The 19,003-nt window shown below is 38.3% G+C and overlaps 1 protein-coding gene across 5 annotated transcripts in view; it reads right to left on the reverse strand.

Annotated features, from left to right (window-relative positions):
• Window positions 1–4,529: 4,529 nt before the first annotated feature.
• Window positions 4,530–19,003, reverse strand: part of ATP2B4 (ATPase plasma membrane Ca2+ transporting 4) — a 130,837-nt gene continuing 116,363 nt past the window's right edge. For 2 of the 5 annotated variants that reach the window (XM_063452588.1, XM_063452578.1), the window contains 9 exons: window positions 18,594–18,681; window positions 18,406–18,512; window positions 18,054–18,245; window positions 15,571–15,784; window positions 14,945–15,156; window positions 14,133–14,240; window positions 13,480–13,662; window positions 11,872–12,049; window positions 8,953–9,042 (listed from right to left, as the gene is read on the reverse strand). In XM_063452588.1, the coding sequence (XP_063308658.1) occupies window positions 9,038–9,042; window positions 11,872–12,049; window positions 13,480–13,662; window positions 14,133–14,240; window positions 14,945–15,156; window positions 15,571–15,784; window positions 18,054–18,245; window positions 18,406–18,512; window positions 18,594–18,681 (1,287 nt within the window). In that variant the 3' untranslated portion in view covers window positions 8,953–9,037. Of the gene's footprint in view, window positions 9,043–11,871; window positions 12,050–13,479; window positions 13,663–14,132; window positions 14,241–14,944; window positions 15,157–15,570; window positions 15,785–18,053; window positions 18,246–18,405; window positions 18,513–18,593; window positions 18,682–19,003 lie in introns of all 5 variants that reach the window. The other 3 variants (XM_063452569.1, XM_063452559.1, XM_063452596.1) reach the window with 2 other exon arrangements.

Below are 19,003 nucleotides of genomic sequence, written 5' to 3' on the forward strand. Positions count from 1 at the left end.
CTAAGTGGAGAGGTCCTTATGTTGTTCTTTTGTCTACCCCATCAGCAATAAAGGTGGCCAAAGTGACTCCGTGGATTCATCACTCCAGGGTTAAACCAGCAGCAGTAGATTCTTGGCAAGCTACAACAGATCCAGAGAATCCCTGCAAGATCCGGTTAAAGCGCACGACTCAGTCGGAGTGACGAGGAAACCTTGTGGATTACAAATTTTATTGTTTCAGAGATTGGTAAATGAGTGTTTAGACGGCCATAATAACGCCTGTCCGCTCACCAACGTGTTATTAAAAGTCAGGAAAGTCTCAAAGGGACCCCTGTGAAGACGAGCAGAACTCCATTCCCTGCAGCCCTTACACCCTGGAAGCTGAGGTGCCATCGCACGGACGAAGATTGAGGATGCAGCCGACGAAAGATGTGCTAATGATAATGTTTATTTATATGTCTTTTTATATTCAGGAAGGTAGAGGTACCGACACTCCTAGCTGTGAGGTTTGCATTAAGACTACAAGAACAGGTAATCATATTTCCCAGACCCTAATTTGGCATTCACAATATGAATGTAAAGGTGATGTGTCTAGTTGTAGATACCTAAATATAGAGTATAGTGTATGCCATTTAGGAGTAGGAGAACCCAAGTGCTTCAATCCGGAGTATCAACCTCGTACAATTTGGTTGACCCTCAGGAATGGAGATCCTCAGGGGACCCTAATAAATAAAACAGTGTTAGAATCCGTACATTCTTCGGGTGTTCTGCTATTTGATGCATGTAAATCGATATCAAGTGGTAGAAAGCCGTGGAATGTATGTGGGGATCTTAGGTGGGAGAGAACATATGGGTCTAATGATAAATATATTTGTCCCAGTAGTAAAAATAAGTATGTAAGTCCGAGATGCCCAAATAGAGAATATAATTTTTGCCCATATTGGTCTTGTGTGGGGTGGGCAACTTGGGGACAGACAGCAGACAAGGATATGATTGTTACTAAGTTGCCTACCAATCCATACTGTAAGTCTATGGAATGCAATCCAGTCCATATTCTTATAAATATTCCTGACCAATTCTTAGATAGATATGGTAACTTATTTGGGCTCCAAATATATGGGACGGGTTTAGACCCTGGGACAATATTGTTTATAGGGATAGAGACCGATACGGTAACCTCCCAAACTCATCAGGTATTCCATTCTTTTTATGAAGAGATGAGTATAGATAATAAGATCCCCCATAACGCTAAAAACCTGTTCATAGATTTAGCTGAGAGTATTGCTGGTAGTCTTAATGTAACCAACTGCTATGTGTGTGGAGGTACTAACATGGGAGACCAATGGCCTTGGGAAGCAAAGGAGGTAATGTCCGGTTCTGAGGCAGTTGAACAGTTAATATCTTCACAAGCCGATTATCAGATGAGTGTTAGAGGTAAATCTGAGTGGAGATTGAAAACCTCCATCATAGGTTATGTTTGCATAGCAAGGAAAGGAATGATGTTTAATACTTCTGTAGGAGAATTAACTTGTCTAGGGCAAAAAGCTTATGATGATGATACAAAGAATACAACTTGGTGGTCGGCTTCAAATGTCTCAGAACCATCTAACCCGTTTGCAAGATATGCCAATTTAAAGGACGTATGGTTTGATTTATCTATCACATCTAGTTGGAAAGCCCCAGCAAATTTGTACTGGATCTGTGGTAAGAAGGCCTATTCGGAGTTGCCACAGGACTGGGAAGGGGCATGTGTGTTAGGTATGCTCAAACCATCCTTCTTCTTGTTACCTATTGAAACAGGTGAGACTTTGGGTGTTAAAGTGTATGATGTGAATCATAGGAAGAAAAGGGGACCCATAGAGATAGGCGCCTGGGAAGATGATGAATGGCCTCCCCAGCGTATTATAGACTATTATGGGCCAGCCACTTGGGCAGAGGATGGTACTTTCGGATATAGAACCCCAATTTATATGCTCAACCGCATTATAAGGTTACAGGTGGTGGTTGAGATAATTACTAATGAGACCTCACAAGCGCTCAATCTTCTAGCGAAGCATACCAGGATGAGGACAGCAGTGTACCAAAATAGATTAGCCTTGGATTACCTATTGGCAGTAGAGGGAGGTGTATGTGGGAAGTTTAACCTGAGCAATTGCGGTCTTCAAATAGATGACGAAGGGCAAGCAATAGCTGAGCTTACTAGCCATATGGTTAAACTAGCGCATGTGCCTACTCAGGTATGGAAAGGGTATAATCCAAGTAGTTGGTTTGGTAACTGGTATGAGCAGTTTGGAGGGCTTAAGGCATTGGTAGGCGGAGTCATACTGATTTGAATGTTGTGTTTACTCCTGCCATGTCTTATTCCTTTAGTAGTTAGGTCTGTGCAGAGTCTGATAGAAAATATAGCAGAGAGGAAGGCTGCAGCACAGATAATGGCCATATATAAATATGAGGCTCTAAATCAGGGAGAACCAATGGAGGAAGAGGAGTGTTGAGGGATTCACATCATAGAAAAGTCTGGTCTGATTCATGGTAACCTGAGGTGTATGCAAACCAAGGTTAAGTGATGCCTCAAGTAATTGTGAAATATCAGAGGCATCAAAGGGGGGAATGTGGTGGAATCTCGGTAAAAATAAATTTAGTAGGCCGAGATTACCACGTGGCATGTGTACGTGCATATGCCGACGTATCGGTCGGTTGGTTGCACGTGGCAAACATACGATCAATAGTGTACGGAGCATGTGCAAGAATACCGGATGTAGTATTCCCCTCCTCCACAATGCTGGACAAGCCATGCGGTCAAGCAGGAAGTTAGTTCTTGTTCGTTTTGATTGGTTAAGAGAATGTGCGGGTGATGCTTAATATGGGAGGAGTTATGTGCCTATATAAGGAGCCTGCACTATTGTCCGGGGCTCAGAACTTGTATTTTGGTGACATTAGTCCCTCTGAGTCCCGATCGGTGAACCAAATAAAGAATCTCTTCCTTCCTGAAGAAACCTGTGTCCATCTCTCTGTGCTTGGCTTCCGTCTGTAACGTGACACTAGTAACCGATATCAACGCAAAGCTGCCCTGCTTCCAACTGCGAACTACATATATATAGTCTTTAACACTATGTTGACTTACATATTAGACAATAAATGAAATGTAAAACACTAGTTCTATATTTGCAAGCATTATGACTAGTAACTAGTGGCATCATACAGATACCTAGTCTCCATCCCAGAGTCCCAGAGTCCATCCCAGAGCCAAAGGGAATCGAGATGGAGACACTGGGACTGCTGTCTGCTATTACATGTCTACCAAATTTAACTCTCTCTCAAAAAAATGTAAGGCTGAGTATTCAATTACACATAGGTCTTGTAAGAACTTGTAGGACAGCATTTCAAGACTGACTAAAAAGGTTCTGAATGCAAATCATTACCCTGCTCCTTACCGGGGCTTTAACATCGCTATATATTTCGAAAATGTCATTACTCTGTCCATCACCTGACAAAAGTCAGCCCTTTATATCTACAAAAGAAAGCTTAATTAAAATAAACAAACAGAAAAATAGGGGGCTCTATTTAAACACTGATACATTTCCATATTTACTAGTAGAACATACATGAAAGCATTACTCAATGTTACTTTGAGAGTTTTTGTAGCCTATCCTCAACTACATCCTCATACTACTGCAATCTTTACAGCAAAAAAGGTTGCTGTAGTATTTTGTCCAATCTTTTTTCTCAACTCTGAAATAACAAAATAACATTTCACGCATGCCTAAAGAATTCAAATTGAAATGAATGAAAAGCATTCGTACATGTGCAACACCATGGTCAAGCCTTCCACTTATTGGAGTGGAACGGTTTACGGAGCATTCACAATTGCTTTCAATTAAGTTTTAGGAGGATTTAGACTACATGTCAATACCAACGTGTTCCTGATCGAATTCTGTTAGAAAAAGTTACAGTTGTAACTGTAGAGTTTGATGTCACATCTAGAACCATGCTTTTTCATGTATGTAATTGTTAACAGGAAGATTCCAAAGTATCAAGCATCCCTTAGAAATAAACCTGTTCAATCAGTGCAGTGTGTTGATAAAATTGCATGTCATAACGGTTAAGTTTTCTACCATGTTGTAATATCACCCCTATGACCAGCTCAACCTGGAACCAGACATTTTAATAGCTATAATGATAGTGACAGCAAAATGAGGCAGGATACTTCGGACATCACTCAGTACAATGTGATTACTAGTTTTATTCTTAGTGTCCCAGAAACATGGTCACTAAAAATTTCAGGTGTTTCAATTTCTTTTCTGAGGACGGTGATTCAAAAGGTATAACCCTGCAAAAAAAATAATCCGAGTCCCTAGATGGCAGTATCTTACAACGAAATCACAGTTCCTCATTTGGATTTACATATTTTCTCCAGGGATCAGATTTCATGCAAAGGCTTTACGGGGCAGGGAAACATTGCGCAATGCATATACATAGAATATAGTTGTTGTGCCCCAGTGTTCAGGGCTTTGCATGTGTCAAAGTACAAATGGCCGAAAAAAAAAAAAAAAAATCACTATTTCTTTAATATCATGCACACCACAAAACGCATTGATTCAGTCAGTTTTATACAAAATAACAGTGCTTAATTTAACCAGGTACTGAAAGAAAAATTAAAACATGTTTTGAAACCCAAGTTTAATAAGGCATGCTCTCTCTGGGGGAGGGAGGGGATATGGTTACACGATTTGTGAACTATGATTTGGAGATTAGTTTTCTATATTTGGGGCAACAACAGGTATAGGGAAATATGGTAGATGAAACTACACAATCAGCTGTGTGTGTGTTCTCTGCCAAGTCATTATTTTCTTGCAAACATCTTATTTATATCCAGAAAATGATGCAACTCCTTTCTGAAGAAACGGTAGATTTAATTTTCATTTACTTAAGAATTAAGTTACATGCCTTTTTTTCTTGAGATCTACCAGGCAGATTTATGAGAAATAACATGCTCAAAAAAAAAAAAAAAAATTAGACTAAAAGTGTACAATGAAGGTGCTATAGCCAAGTTAGAATTAATGCAAAAGTAAATGTGACAGGGCCAGCATTTCTTCCAATTATTAAGCCTATGCTCTGGAAACACGACAATAAAATAGCAAAACCAGACCATAAACTATAGCATTGAATGGAAAACAGCATTGGTAGTCACAAGGTGCATATTGCAGTATGATTCAGCATTAGTCACAGTAGCAGTAAATGCTAAATTATGCTGCGATCCCTGGCATAGCATCTTAAGAACGTATATGAATATGTTAGTGGGTAGTGTTTCAGCCTTAAGACTTTCTCCTGTTCGGTTAAAACATCTGCCTCTGGCTTAAGCATAATGAGGCAGATCTAAAAGCCACTCAAAACTCCCTCTGATAGCCAAAAATGGTCAGCAAGTCATGTTTCTATTGTCAGAACGATTGTTTGACTTGTGGCCAGAAAAGGGATTGCATTTTGTGTGATTGGAATGTTGAAAGATATTGGTGTGTTGTTGTTGGCAAATCTACATAACCCATCCTGAAGCAAGCTTTGTAAGCATCCACGCACAGTGCATAGTACAGGATGGGGCTCACCTAACGTCCCTGCCCAACATGGCACTTCCTATTTGTAAGACTAGTGCTAGCACTGCAAAGACTTTAATGTCAGAGACTTCCACTTTCATTTCCATGGCAGCATGTGGAGAAACATCTTTGGCATTGAAAGTCTTAGTGCTCATAACAATAAAAACTTTTTTTTTTCTTTTTAAATCTTTTACATTCCCCAAAACAGCCCTCCCACCTCCCGACAACCCAAAAAACGCCGAAGTCTGTTGTGTACGCAACACTGAACAAAATAGAAAAACTATTTTACATAAAAAAAATTTGCACATAAAAAGCGTACACTGCAGGTTAACCTGCCATATATGAACATAATTTATATATCTATATTTATATGTATGTATAAAAAAAAAACACATTTCTGTGTGGCAGCTTCACATCAATAAAGCGTGGAGCTGCCGGCTATGAGAAACAAAAGATACAATATTGGCTTTTTTTTATACCAATCCAATTGGCTGCTGGTCACTTTCAAATGCTCTGTGCACACAGCACCAACATATTAAAACCTAAAAAAAAAACAAAAAAATACCAACCAAAACAAACCCCAAAATAAACAAAATATAAGCAGTACTACTTATAAATGCTTTAAAAAACAAAACCCCAAAAGATAATATAAATATACTAGTATCTATATATATATATATAGTTTTTCTAACTAACCCTAGAATCTGCAAGGTGGCCTGTAATACACGCCTCTAGATTTTGCTCATACAGCTGTACATTATTCACACCGTTAACTCTTTAGAGGTTTAAAGTATACGAAACTTAGACTATTTCCCAATTCTTCTGGTCTTATGCATTCCATGCTGAGAGTACTAGAATGACATGTTCCCAATTTCCTTTACTGTCAGGCTTTCTGTCAAAGGAATTGCTGGCTTTTACTTTGGCAATTCTATTTTATAAATCCACGGCTTATCGGTTTTGAGTAGTAAGCCTCTTAGCTGCAATAGAGAAGACGGCAAATCCTTGCAATACCAGCAATAACAATTAGCTAAGCATTCTGCTATGCATCACAGGTTCCTTGATAAGTGTTAGGGTTAATGGTAACAACAAGGCTTTAGATTTTGTGTCCCCTGAATGGCCAGGAGAAAGGGGATACTTAAATAGACGGTGGCCAAAACAAACACCAGATTTGTTAAACAAAATGCATTGTTAATAAACCTGTAAAGCTTATTCACTGGAATGATTGTTTAATGCACACTTATTAGGCAATGTCAAAATAAATCTATCCCTATGTCTTATTCATGGCTTATCTATCCCATCATATAAGGGTCTTCCGAACAACCCAAGCACTGACATCATTTGGATCTAGTGTTGGTGACAACTGGAGACCAAAGTGTGACCACCAATTAAAGAAATTTGGGTGGGGGCTTCTAGCAATAATAGCTGTAAGGAGTGGCAAAGATGTGTCTTACTGTAACGATTACTATTGCCCTACTTTTAAGGAACACTTAAATTAAGAGTTGTGCACGGTCTGTAAGAAGGCACAAGACAGGGATAAAAAGACAACTCACATAGCTGGAGGGGTATATTTTAACCCCGTTTGTTTCAAGTTGCATGGCCCCCCTCTGGCAGTGAAAAAGGTTAGTTTGCACACACATTGCTCGCCAACATTAGAAGACGGAAGAAGTCTAAAACGTTTCAGCTTTTTTTTCTTCTTAAAACACAATTTAGAAAAGAGAAAAAAAAAAAAGGATCATAACTGAACTGCCCATTACCTTTACATGTGCAGAATGCGTGTACTGTTTGGGCAAACAGCCCTGTCAAATACAAAATTCAAAAATAAATCATGGCAGTGACCAACTCTAATTATTTTTGATATACATTAGGAGCTCAACATTTTTGACTTTTTTTTCTCCAGTTACATGGTGTCCTTTCCAAATGTTCTGTGTAGGTAGGTGAAGGGCATCAGCAGTAAGTAATGTCCCCTCCCAAAAACTACAGGTCAGAATTTCATTAGCCCTCTTTCAGGAACAGTGATTGTAAACCATGTATATGTGTTGGTGCATGTGTAGAATTTTGTTTCATCTATATATGCATACATAAAACACCTTGCACACATGTCCTGCATCATATCTGGCAGTGTAACCCTCTTTCAATGAAATGTTACACATTTCCCAACCCCCTATCTTCTCCCAGTCAAAAACTGGTACTGGGGCAGGAAGGCAATATTGCACAGTTTTGACTCCTTGATGTCTGGCGATATGTGGCAGTTTGGGAGGCTGCAGAAGTACACAGCTCAGCGACAAAAGGGTGGCTTTTGGGGGGTGAGGGGTGAAGCATCCTACAAGTGGAAGACAGGTGCAATATGCGCCATTGTTGGATGAAGCAATAAGGTGTGGCACACTTTGACTGGAAATAGGATCCCTTTCCCAGCTCCATTGTCATTGGCACAGGATGGGGGGGTTACAGTGGGAGAGGAACAAGCAGGGGTTTAGTGTTTTCAGGAGACAAGAGTTAGGAAAAGCAGCGCTATTACATGCATACATACAAGACAAGAAGGACAAACAGAGTTGAACGGTATAGAGGAAAAAAACACTCATGCGCGGACTATGAACATATTAACAAGAGCAAGTGTAAATAGATGTAAAAAGGAATACATGATCAAATACTTGAGTATTAAGAAGATCATTTGCGTGACTATTCTTGAAGGTTGCAATACACGTAAAATATATTTTTGTTGTACCTTATGGCTGTAGTATTAGTGAGAAATAGAATGCAATGATTGTACGAGAAGAGACTATTTTTACAGATACACAGAATTGGTAAGTGAATTTATACTGTAATTGCTTTCTTACTCTCTGCTCTGTGTTAATGTTTGAATGAATACTGTTAATAGCGGTATTTTTTGTTATTGTATTTTTACAGAAAATATGGTACATGATTGTTGCGAACTTTGAAGCAGTGTGCACATATAGACAAAGTGTGGGATGGTACACGTGAGAAGAAAACAAAAAGTGGTCTATATGTGTTCATTTAAGTCTTGCTGAATTTGACATGTGGCATATTGTATGAAGAAAGTCTGCATTTGGCTCTGAATCCGATGAGAATGAGTGGATGACTGAGATGTAATGGGGAAAGGGTAGCGAGAGAACAGGACAGCAGGGGTGGGAGCGGTGACCTCAGAGATACCCAGCTGCGGAGGGCTTTAAGTTTGGTGTCAAATAGAGGTCTCCACGCTGTGCATGGGGCTTTCATATGGCGACACTGTGATATCCAGTGGACGCTGTTCTGTAGAGGAGTTGTTGTTATGGTTGTGCGACTGGTCGTTGTGTCCTTTAAGGAGACCCCGAGATTCCTCACCCTCGCTGTCGCTGTCTGTGAGCGAGGGGGCAGATCCCGCCTCCGGGTAAGTCATGAAGCTATGGATGGCACTGCGGTTCTGTGGCTTCTCCAGCCCCTCATACAGGGAGCTGCGGAACGCATTCACCACTTTAATCTGTTTTGGGTAAAAGAAGAAGAAGAAAGTATTAATTGGGGAGGCAACAGGTTAGGGAGATAATGGAAGAGTGCTTCAGAGACTTACAGCGATTAGAGGACTGAAGGAGCAAGGTTAGAAGACAGAAATGAGAGAAACAGAAGAGGAAAGTGGGAATGTAACAAAAGTGGAAGAAAGAGAACAGAAATATACAAAGAGAAGAATGGTTTCTTGGCACCCACTGGACAAATAAAAATAAGTAAACATAAATAACAAATGGAATTAAAAAAAATTGCAGTTGAATCTTCGCTCGTCTGAGACTTCGATCAGAGAGAGTGAAATAAAGTGATATTTTGGGCAGCAGCTTTTTTTCATGACATCAAGAACAGCACCCTGAAGAGATTTTTTTGTGTTTTTGTTATTTTAATAGTTTTTTTGAAATTTTTTGATAGGAAGGGATTAATGGATTAATTCAAAATGAGCATTTAAAAAAAAATCCATGACACAAAAAACAAAATAACCATCACAAAACCACACAGAATACAAATCCATCAAAAACAAAACAAATCAAGGCAATTTTCCCCTCCAAACACAAATTCAAAATAAATCTGTGCACTGAAAACACAGTCATACCACGTAAGGATAGAGATAGCTTTGGTATGAGAAAATCCTCAAACCACCAATGTATATACAGTCAAGCATCAAAGTTGCAGTCCCAGTCAGCTCTTAAAATTCACAGTTACAATCACAACATCCTTTTCTCAGATTTAAAGGATGAGAAGATATAAGAAAGACATCCACGTGTAGCCCTCTCACTGAAAGGGAAACTGCAGGTGGAAAGCCAGTACAATGGGTGCTGATTTTTATTATGGCAAAATGTGCATCTCTTTATGCCTGTATACATTAAACAATTTATTAACACGAATAAGTGATGTTCTTCCTTTTTTTTTTCCCTCTCGCCCCAAAATAAAAATCAGCCACCTGGTAAGTTTTAAATATCCACAATGAAGTAAATGAACAAGTTTGCAAAGGACATGTTTGGTTATAAGAGGGTCTGCACCTTTAATCTGCACATCACACAATGATCAGAACCACACTAGAGTAGCAAGCATGCACATATTGCAGGCATCATAACATCCCATGCAGACATTCAGCCAAATATTGAAACTGCACTGTGGCGCAACTGGGGTTAAATATTTTTTTGCAGGACACAGCGTTTTTTTTAGGGAACAATCTCCATAGTAAAGATACACATGAATCCAAGATGCCTGTGAAATTTGATGTTGAATTAATGCTGAAAGAAGCATTGCCGATGTGTTAGTACAAGGTTTATAGCAGAACCTTACTCAGTTATTGCCACAGTGTGTCGGTATTGCATCAATGCTAAGCATAAAAGGGAAAAGCTGCGTGCATAATGAATGCAAAATAAATAAAAATTATTAGTGTTACCTATGCATTTAATAGCAAGGGCACAAAAACAAGATTTTGGTAATTAAAACTTTAAATTAACTAATTTTGATTACCTAATTAATTCTCACATTACTTGTTCCTAGTAATCTTCCATAAAAATTTTGGGGACAAAAACATCTTGTCCTTTTTAAAGCATGTATAGTATGACAGCCTCTCTCGGCAGTGGATTATATCTTAATTCTTTATGACATATGTTTTTTTGACGTCAGCCCTTGCACCGTTACAGGAGAAACATCCTTAAGTCATGTGTCCTTTGTACAGTCCTGTTAATGAACAGGCGACCAGACAGCCATCTGTATATATATTATTTTCTACACTTTCCAGACTGAAATCTGCATTGGAAATGATTGATTATGTAGCATGCCTCAACATTTTCAATTCACAGTTCCATTATGTTATTTTTTTGGAAGTGATAACAAAAACGACTACGCATTTTCTAGGTGGAGTTTTGTCAATAATTTATAAAGAGGCAAAACACTAAATACAACACATGGGTACAATAACACTACAATTTTTACCCACTGATTTTTAGTGCAGATCCCTTACATGTTGCTACCATGGGACCATTACACATATTTTACTATATTATTTTACTATATTTTTGAATACCAGCCTTTCGATGCTGAAGAGAAACTAAATATTTTGGAAATAGCAGATGGAAATCAGAAAGAGAGACCAGTGCTAAAAAAAATAGCAGCACAAACTTCACAGTAAATAGATGGATTCTTTAATAAGGCTAAAAGGCAACACTTTTGACCCAGTCTTGGAAACTCTACACTATTTGGTGTAATTTCACCTATTTGTTGGCTGTAATAGAGGATACCTTCATCTATTTAAAAGTCCTGTGCTTTTTTCCTATAGCCGCCTGACATTGGCCACATTATTTGGGTGTATATTTATTTGGATAAATGTACTTATCTCAAATACCCAAAATAATAAGGTTGTACCGTGACAGTGCTATAATAGAAAAATAAACCAAAAGAAATACTAACTCTCTAATCATCTAAAATGACTAATTTTAATGAAAACTGGAATGTTAAATTTTGCCTCGTTTTACTGCACTAGAACATTGTTCCCTATTGAAAGTGTGATTTTGCAGTGTTTATGTAAGCGGGTCTGCCACCTGCAAAAGAAAGAAGAAGAAAGAAAAAAAAAACCACAACAAAAAAACTTAAAAGAATAAAGAAAAATAAAAAAAAGATACAAAAAGAAAAGAAAAAAAAAAGGAAAGAAACGTTCCCCATCACCAGGGTGGGTCAAATCCGTGCCTTTGTTAGATGATTAAGTTATTCGGAAAGGGACAGTGTTAAGAAACAGACAGATAGAGCAGTGACCAGCAGCCGAAGTGCACAGCATGCATTGTAATAGTGTTGAACTCACTGCCCACAGAAGTAGCAGCAGCAGAAGTGGCTGGGGGAGAGGTAGCAGAGGACAGAGCTACATGTGTTGGGCTAGAGACATGTTTAGCATCGATGTGCTGGCTAATGGTGGAAGGCTGGCGCCTCAAAGCCCCTTGTAAAGAGGTACCGCCGGTCTGGAATGTATAAACTACGTCCATCTGTAAGGAATCAGAGGGAGACACACTAAAGTCAGAAAGAGGAGGAAGGATACAGAAAATGAGAGAAGAGAGGGAAATGTAAAAACAAAGAGGGGAAGGAGCAAGATATATTAAGATCATCATATTTCATGACAAAGAGTGATAAATAAAAATCATAGTAAGGTGGAGACTTAGAAAATAGGACACATTAGGGGCAAATAGAGGAAAGAAATTTTTAATGCCATATAAAATAGCAATTGTTTAGAATGGAATAAAGACTCTTTTAAACATATGTGAGAAATTGAAACAAAGAATAACAAAACAATGGTGTTACCCCATCGCTCAAAGACAAAAGAACAGTAAGATACCAGCAGACGTTTAAAGCAAAGTTTCAAAGGGTGAGCTTAGCGGTGTAGTACAAATTCCATCAAACCAACGTATCTAGATTCACTTGTTAAAGCAGTGGGATTTTATCCAGAAGAAAGTCATCCTCCTAATATCGTCCAGATCCCTTAATTAACAATCTTTATTGCATTGCAATATTAAGAAAACGACTATTAAATAACAATTCTCACTGTGTTTTGGGAAATGGCTGATATTGCCACTAACTTTAATTAAGATACCAAATTTAGCCCTTTTGCTGTCAATGTGAGAACAAATAAAAACAAACAAAATAGAATAAAGCATTGTAAATTAAGTTTTTTTTGGTGTGACTCTAATCCTTGAATCCTCAAAGTTAAAAAAAAAATTAAAAACAAACACATTTATAGAACATCAGTGGTGTACTGTTTGCAAATACATGGAGATGTAAAAAAAAAAACAACAATAAATAAATAAAAACAACTCCCCAGTAAACACAAAATTTACCAAGAAAAAAAAAAACAACAACAAAAAAACCTACCGCACATTTGTTTGAAAATAAAAAGAATAAACATACAGATTTGGATGATGCATTGTGCAAAGATCTATTTCACAGGCTTATTCCCAAAACTCAATTTTTTTAATTTTGTTTCCTAAAAATCAGGGTCTAGTGAATATCTCTGTAAATTTTCAATTGTGCAGCAACGAACATATTTATATAAAGAGACTAGTAATGGTGGGAATGCGGATGTCTAACACATGCTTAACTTTCTACTGACTGCTCAGAGCCATTTGCTATAGTATTTTATGTTTCATGTATACAAAATATATTTTTGGCTCAACTGTTAAGAAAAATGACGAGTCAGGGATTTTACTTCAACAGATTCAGAGATTTCTGGCCTCTAGTCCTTTACTGCAAGACAGGTAATCTATGGAACAAGTTCATAGTTCATCTGTGTGATGAATTGAAAAAGCTTATTAAAAAATAGGCAATTGGCAGGACATCTGTGGTGGTATGAGTTGCTATAAAAAACAAAAAAACAAAAAAAACAAAAAAAACGGGTGGTAAATGGCTCAAATATAGAACGTACCTGCGTCTGTATGCGGTTCAGACCTCTGAACCATAAGATTTGGCCTCTCCTTAGCTCCATCTCTCCATGGTCTATCTCATCCGTGCCGTCTTGGAGCTCCTCATGCTGAATGTCTTCTTTCATTGGACCATGACCAGCAGATTTCAAAAACGTGAGTCTGCTGTTGGGGACTGAAGAAATCAACTGCAAGGAGAAGAGTGTCAGGAGATATATGAAAAACAATGAAGATGAAAAAAAGAAACTGAGACATGAGAAGTTTTAGAGAAATAATTTTTAAAGCTTGTATATAGACTCAAATTGAGAATGTCATGCCATCATTTGGACAAAAAAAAAAAACCCACCAAACCTCAGATGTATACACCTCAAAAAAGCAGTGGAGATCTCTTTGATGCATACTGCAAAGAATCTAATTAATTTATACTTTCTTGTTTTATATATATATATATATATATATATATATGTAAAATGAATCAGTGAACTAATTTTACATTTGAAAAATGAGCACCAAGAATATTATTTTGGTTTCTGTAAAAAAATAAATAAATAGTTTCTGTGTTAGAAACTAGTAGGATATACAAGGAAGGTATTTGATGTACCATATGTAAACAAAGAAACTTTATAAGGAAAAAATGCAAAGAGAGAAGAAGACTCACCTGACCCCAAAGCAGCTCTCCAACTCCAATAAATATGCACCAGAACCACTGAGACAGAGTGAGGCCTGAACAGCTGAATGGCTTTCCTCCAAATTCTACAATTATGATCTGTAATCAAGGAGAAGTGGACAAATTAAAGACAATAAAACCTCCCCCAAAAAAGTACCAAAAAACAAAACACGTATTACAATGCAGAGACAATACAAGGACACTATAGGCACCCATACCACTTCAGCTTATGGAAGTGGTCTGGGTGCACTGTCCTCTTAACCCTGCAATTGTAATTATTGTTGTTCTTTATTAACTGCAATAATTACCTTGCAGGGTTAACCCCACCTCTTGTGGCTTTCTACCAAATAGCCACTAGAGGCACTTTCCGGTGGATAGGCGACTTTCACGCTCTGCACGAGGACATTCAGCTTCATCTGAAATTCCATAGGAAAGCACTGAGCAATGTTTACATATCGGGTAGTCCTAATGTCAGCACGGTGCTCGCCACACATGCGCATTAGGTCCTCCCCGACTGACATCGGTGGAGGAGACGAGGCAGAACCTGATGCAGCACGAAGGGACATCGCATTGCAATCAGAAGGTTTTTAACCCTTCCAGCACCGTGGGGGTGGAGGTCATTGTAGGTAACTTTAGTGTTGGGAAAAAACCTTTTTTTTTTTTTTTTTTAGAACTATAGTTTCTCTTTAAGTGAAAAGCCAAGTGATGTGCCAGTATAGATGGGATACTGAGAATGAGTCAAATCCAGTTTTTAATAGAGAAAAATCATTAGTTATTTCTACTAATTATATAAGTGTTTATACCTGTGCCCCAAAAGTACCCAGTACCACTGCACAGAAGATGGGGTTACGGAAGATACTGTCAAAGACATTGCGCTCTCCATGTATCTTGCGAGCATTGATCTCATTAAAGAGCTGCATCATAACAAACGTGTTGAAGACGATAGTGTAGTGCTCTGAAGGTGGTGAGTGTAGGGGTACATTCCTTCCACTGTCAATGTCGAAAAACGTCTCACCTAAGTAGAGATCAGATTAAATGAAGCGACAAAGAAAACAGGTTTGAAATAGATAGGACATTAATAAAAAATATTAACATGATTATATGGCTGCCATATATAGACACCATCTTGGACAATCTATTTCATCCTGCTGGGCCATGAAAGAGTATCCTCAAAGTGCCATTCAAATCAATAAAACTGTAACTCAGCTCCCACGTATGCTCTTGGGCTTACTGAAGAAAGGTAGACGCAATGAGAAAGACATCAAAAGACACAATATCTAACTACAAAAATGGTCAGATAGGTGGTTATATTGTCAACTTAATTCCAGGTTGGAGGATATCAATCAAAATAAAACCTTGCTAGTAATGATAAGCACTTGGAATAGGAACATTATCCCAAAAGGACCAAGATTCAAAGTATATTTCTAACCTGCAAAAAGCAGAGTGAAGATGATAGTCAGTTGATATACAGCATGTCCTAGTATGTTCTTCATCATGGTGCGAGAGATAAGTGGTTTGTTGCGTCCATATGGTTTGCGTAGGAGCAGTGACTGAGTAGGAGGTTCTGTTGCGAGGGCCAGAGATGCAAATGTGTCCATGATCAGGTTGACCCACAGCATTTGTACAGCCTTTAGTGGAGAATCCTGCACCAAATAGGGTTAGTGTAAATAAATACACATAAAAACAAACCAACAAAAAAAACAAAAACAATCTTAACATCCTAATAACAAAAACAGAGAATGAGAACTATGAGGACAGGCAAACTCTTAGATAAATTAAATAGTTTGCCCTTTGGTTAGTCCCCGCTCCTATCTTAAAAAGGTTTTTGCTCACAAAGAGAACCTATACAATTTGCATATAAGACCCCACCCATAAAGGCAACCCAGAACTTTCTAATTTCTGAATTCAGTAGATCAGATCCTGAAACAAAGTAGAAGATATATTTTTTTAAACTTAGTTTTACCTCCATTTTAAGCCAAGTCTCCTTTTTATTAAAAATGCTGGCAACTTCTCTCTGCACGAGGGATACAGCAGCCCCAGACGATCGTTTTGACTTTCTCTAGGTTTTGCCAAAAAAGTGTAGATGATACCACTCTAGGCACAGTGAGCATGGGTTCCATGTCTGGATTGCCATTTTTGCTTAGGGGGAGCCCTAGCAAATTGCATTGCAACAAAAACAGAAAATATGAGGATTCTGGGAAAAAAAACAAAAAAGCTCAAACTCAATAGTTTGCTCAGGTCTCAAAAATGTTGGGTTGCTGTAGCTCTTGTGCAGAGAGAGCCAGCCTGCATTTTGGATCTGGACCGTCCTATTGGGTGGAATCAGTCAGAAATGCAAATTGCCTAGGTTCTCTTCGTCACAGCAATATGAACTTAAACCAGCTTTAGATCTGAATGGGGACCCACCAGGTTCTAGGTTTTTATCTGATCTACTAAAACTAGGAATTGGCAGAAAGCTCTCCAATTCCTGGTCTTCAAATTGTAATGAACACAGATTTTTTTTTTACTAATCTCTTGTATGGAGCTGTAGCACTTTTTTTTTCACTAAATGAAGTACTAGTTGAGGATTCAGAGAAGGTTTCCTGTCTCTTTCTTTCTCTTGGCCAAAACAGGAAAGGAGTTGGAAATTGAATACAAGACATGTATACATTTTACACAAATCAATGTATTTGATCTACAATGTGCCATTTAATGAGTTATTGCATTTTTGGTATATGGAGTGTCCCTTTCATCCATATTCAAACATTTGAAAGGGAGCCAGACTGAAATAATGGAATAAGTTATTTTGTGCTAGCTCCACCTCCCCTGGTTGTCAACCACAAAAAAGAAATTGAGACAAAAAAAAACAAAACAGAAGTACATTAAATAAAATCAAAAGAGGAGATTCATAGTGAGGCATTCTAATTTAGAATCATATGGAGTGGAGGAGAATGGCACAATACATGCCAGGAGAGATGGCGCATCAGGATACTATTGCCCTGGTATGATGACACTATACCCAATGCATTATCTACAGAAGCATTTTACAATAAAATGGTATAAGGCATAAAATGAGACAAGTACATGGTCACTTTTACCTTAGCACTAGTCAGTCATAAGAAATTAGGATTTTTTTTCTCAACACTGTTTTAACTACAGAATGACCAATTTACCTTATGTAATATGTTATCATGGATAACTTGATGCAGAATGCAAAATGGTACAATGCATCAGACACGCTCATTTAGTGTCTCATTTTCTAATGATACATCCCCTTCCTTCATCTTGTCTCATTTGGAGTCCCCCAAGATTGTGTTCTTGGTCACCTTTAATTTCTCTTTATACTGCCTCTCTTGGCAAACGTATTACCTCATTTGGATTTCACTACCACCTGTACTTTAATGACAACCAGATATATTTTTCCTCCCCAGACCTCTCCCCTGCCACCCTGCAACGTGTCACTGCTTGCCTTTCTTCCATCTCTGATTGGATGCCCTCCTGCTTTCTGAAACTCAATCTCTCAAACTGAGCTTCTTGTCTTTCCTTCTCTCTTCAAGTTAGTGGCACCCACATTAGCCCATCCTTGCAAGCACGCTGCCTTGGCGTTCTATTTGATTCTGGCCTCACCTTTAAACCTCACATCCAGTCTGTTACCAAATTCTGTCGATTTCACTTTAAAAACATTGCCCGCATCCGCCCCTTTCTTACACAAGACGCTACTAAGAGCTTGTTCATGTTCTAGTAATCTCCTAGTTGATCTTTTTAGAAGCCGTATGGCCCAGCTACAATCGGTAATGAACGCTGCCACCAGACTGATTTTATGTAAAATTTGCAATGATGATGCTTTGGAAAGTATTTAAAATAGTGGAAATGAATATTTGAATTCACTTGAGTTTGTTGAAGATAAAGGACATATTAAAGGATATCACTTGCCTGGGTGATACATGCTCCGGTGAATGCCACAATCACTGCCACCACATTAACAGTCAGCTGAAACTGCAGAAATTTGGAAATGCTATCATATACATTGCGACCCCACATGACTGCTTTCACAATGCTCGTAAAGTTATCGTCCGTCAAGATGATGTCTGAAGCCTCTTTTGCCACATCTGTGCCAGCAATGCCCTGTCAGAGAAAAAACATTTTGAGTCCTTGCTCTCTGATGGAAAAAGCAAATTACTGTATAAGACATAAACCACTGGAAACTCGGGAGAACTATCAAGACATAAGACAAAATTACTTATTTTAAAATATACAATAGAGGTATCATGGAATTCTAACATACCATAGCGAATCCAACATCTGCCTTCTTAAGTGCTGGTCCGTCATTGGTACCGTCTCCTGTCACTGCTACTACTTGTCTTGTCTCTTCTACTGTGCTGTCAATTATGCCTGCAACAAAGACACACTATCAATCTGTCTGTAGGAAAAGCTAAAGTAATGCAGTATTTTGTATATACAACATAGTTTTACCTTTTACCAAAGTATGCTTATCAGTAGGTGACGATCGAGCCAGAACACGTAATCTAGGCCACACTTTATCCAACTTCTCTTGCTCAACCTGGCAGACAGACAGAATCACAACAGCTTGTAATGGACAGCTATGTATTCTACACAATCAGATTTAGAAGAAAATAAACAAAGATAACAGTGGCAGAAAGTAGAGGAAAGAAGGAAATCGGATATAGGCGATGGTCCAAAAGAAGGGTTGTCTTTAACCTTAAAAAGCTTGGTTGTTGGCCTAAACATATTTTTGGAATTAAGATTGACAATTGTTCCACAATTTTGCTAGTGTAGCATACAGCCCTTTTTGTCCAGCTTTAGTTTTTCCGTACCCTTTTTCTCTTTTTACATCCAGGTACCCATTTATCCCTTTGCTTGGA

The sequence above is a fragment of the Pelobates fuscus genome, chromosome 1 (assembly GCF_036172605.1).
Source record: "Pelobates fuscus isolate aPelFus1 chromosome 1, aPelFus1.pri, whole genome shotgun sequence".
In the NCBI taxonomy this organism is placed as follows: Eukaryota; Metazoa; Chordata; class Amphibia; order Anura; family Pelobatidae; genus Pelobates; species Pelobates fuscus.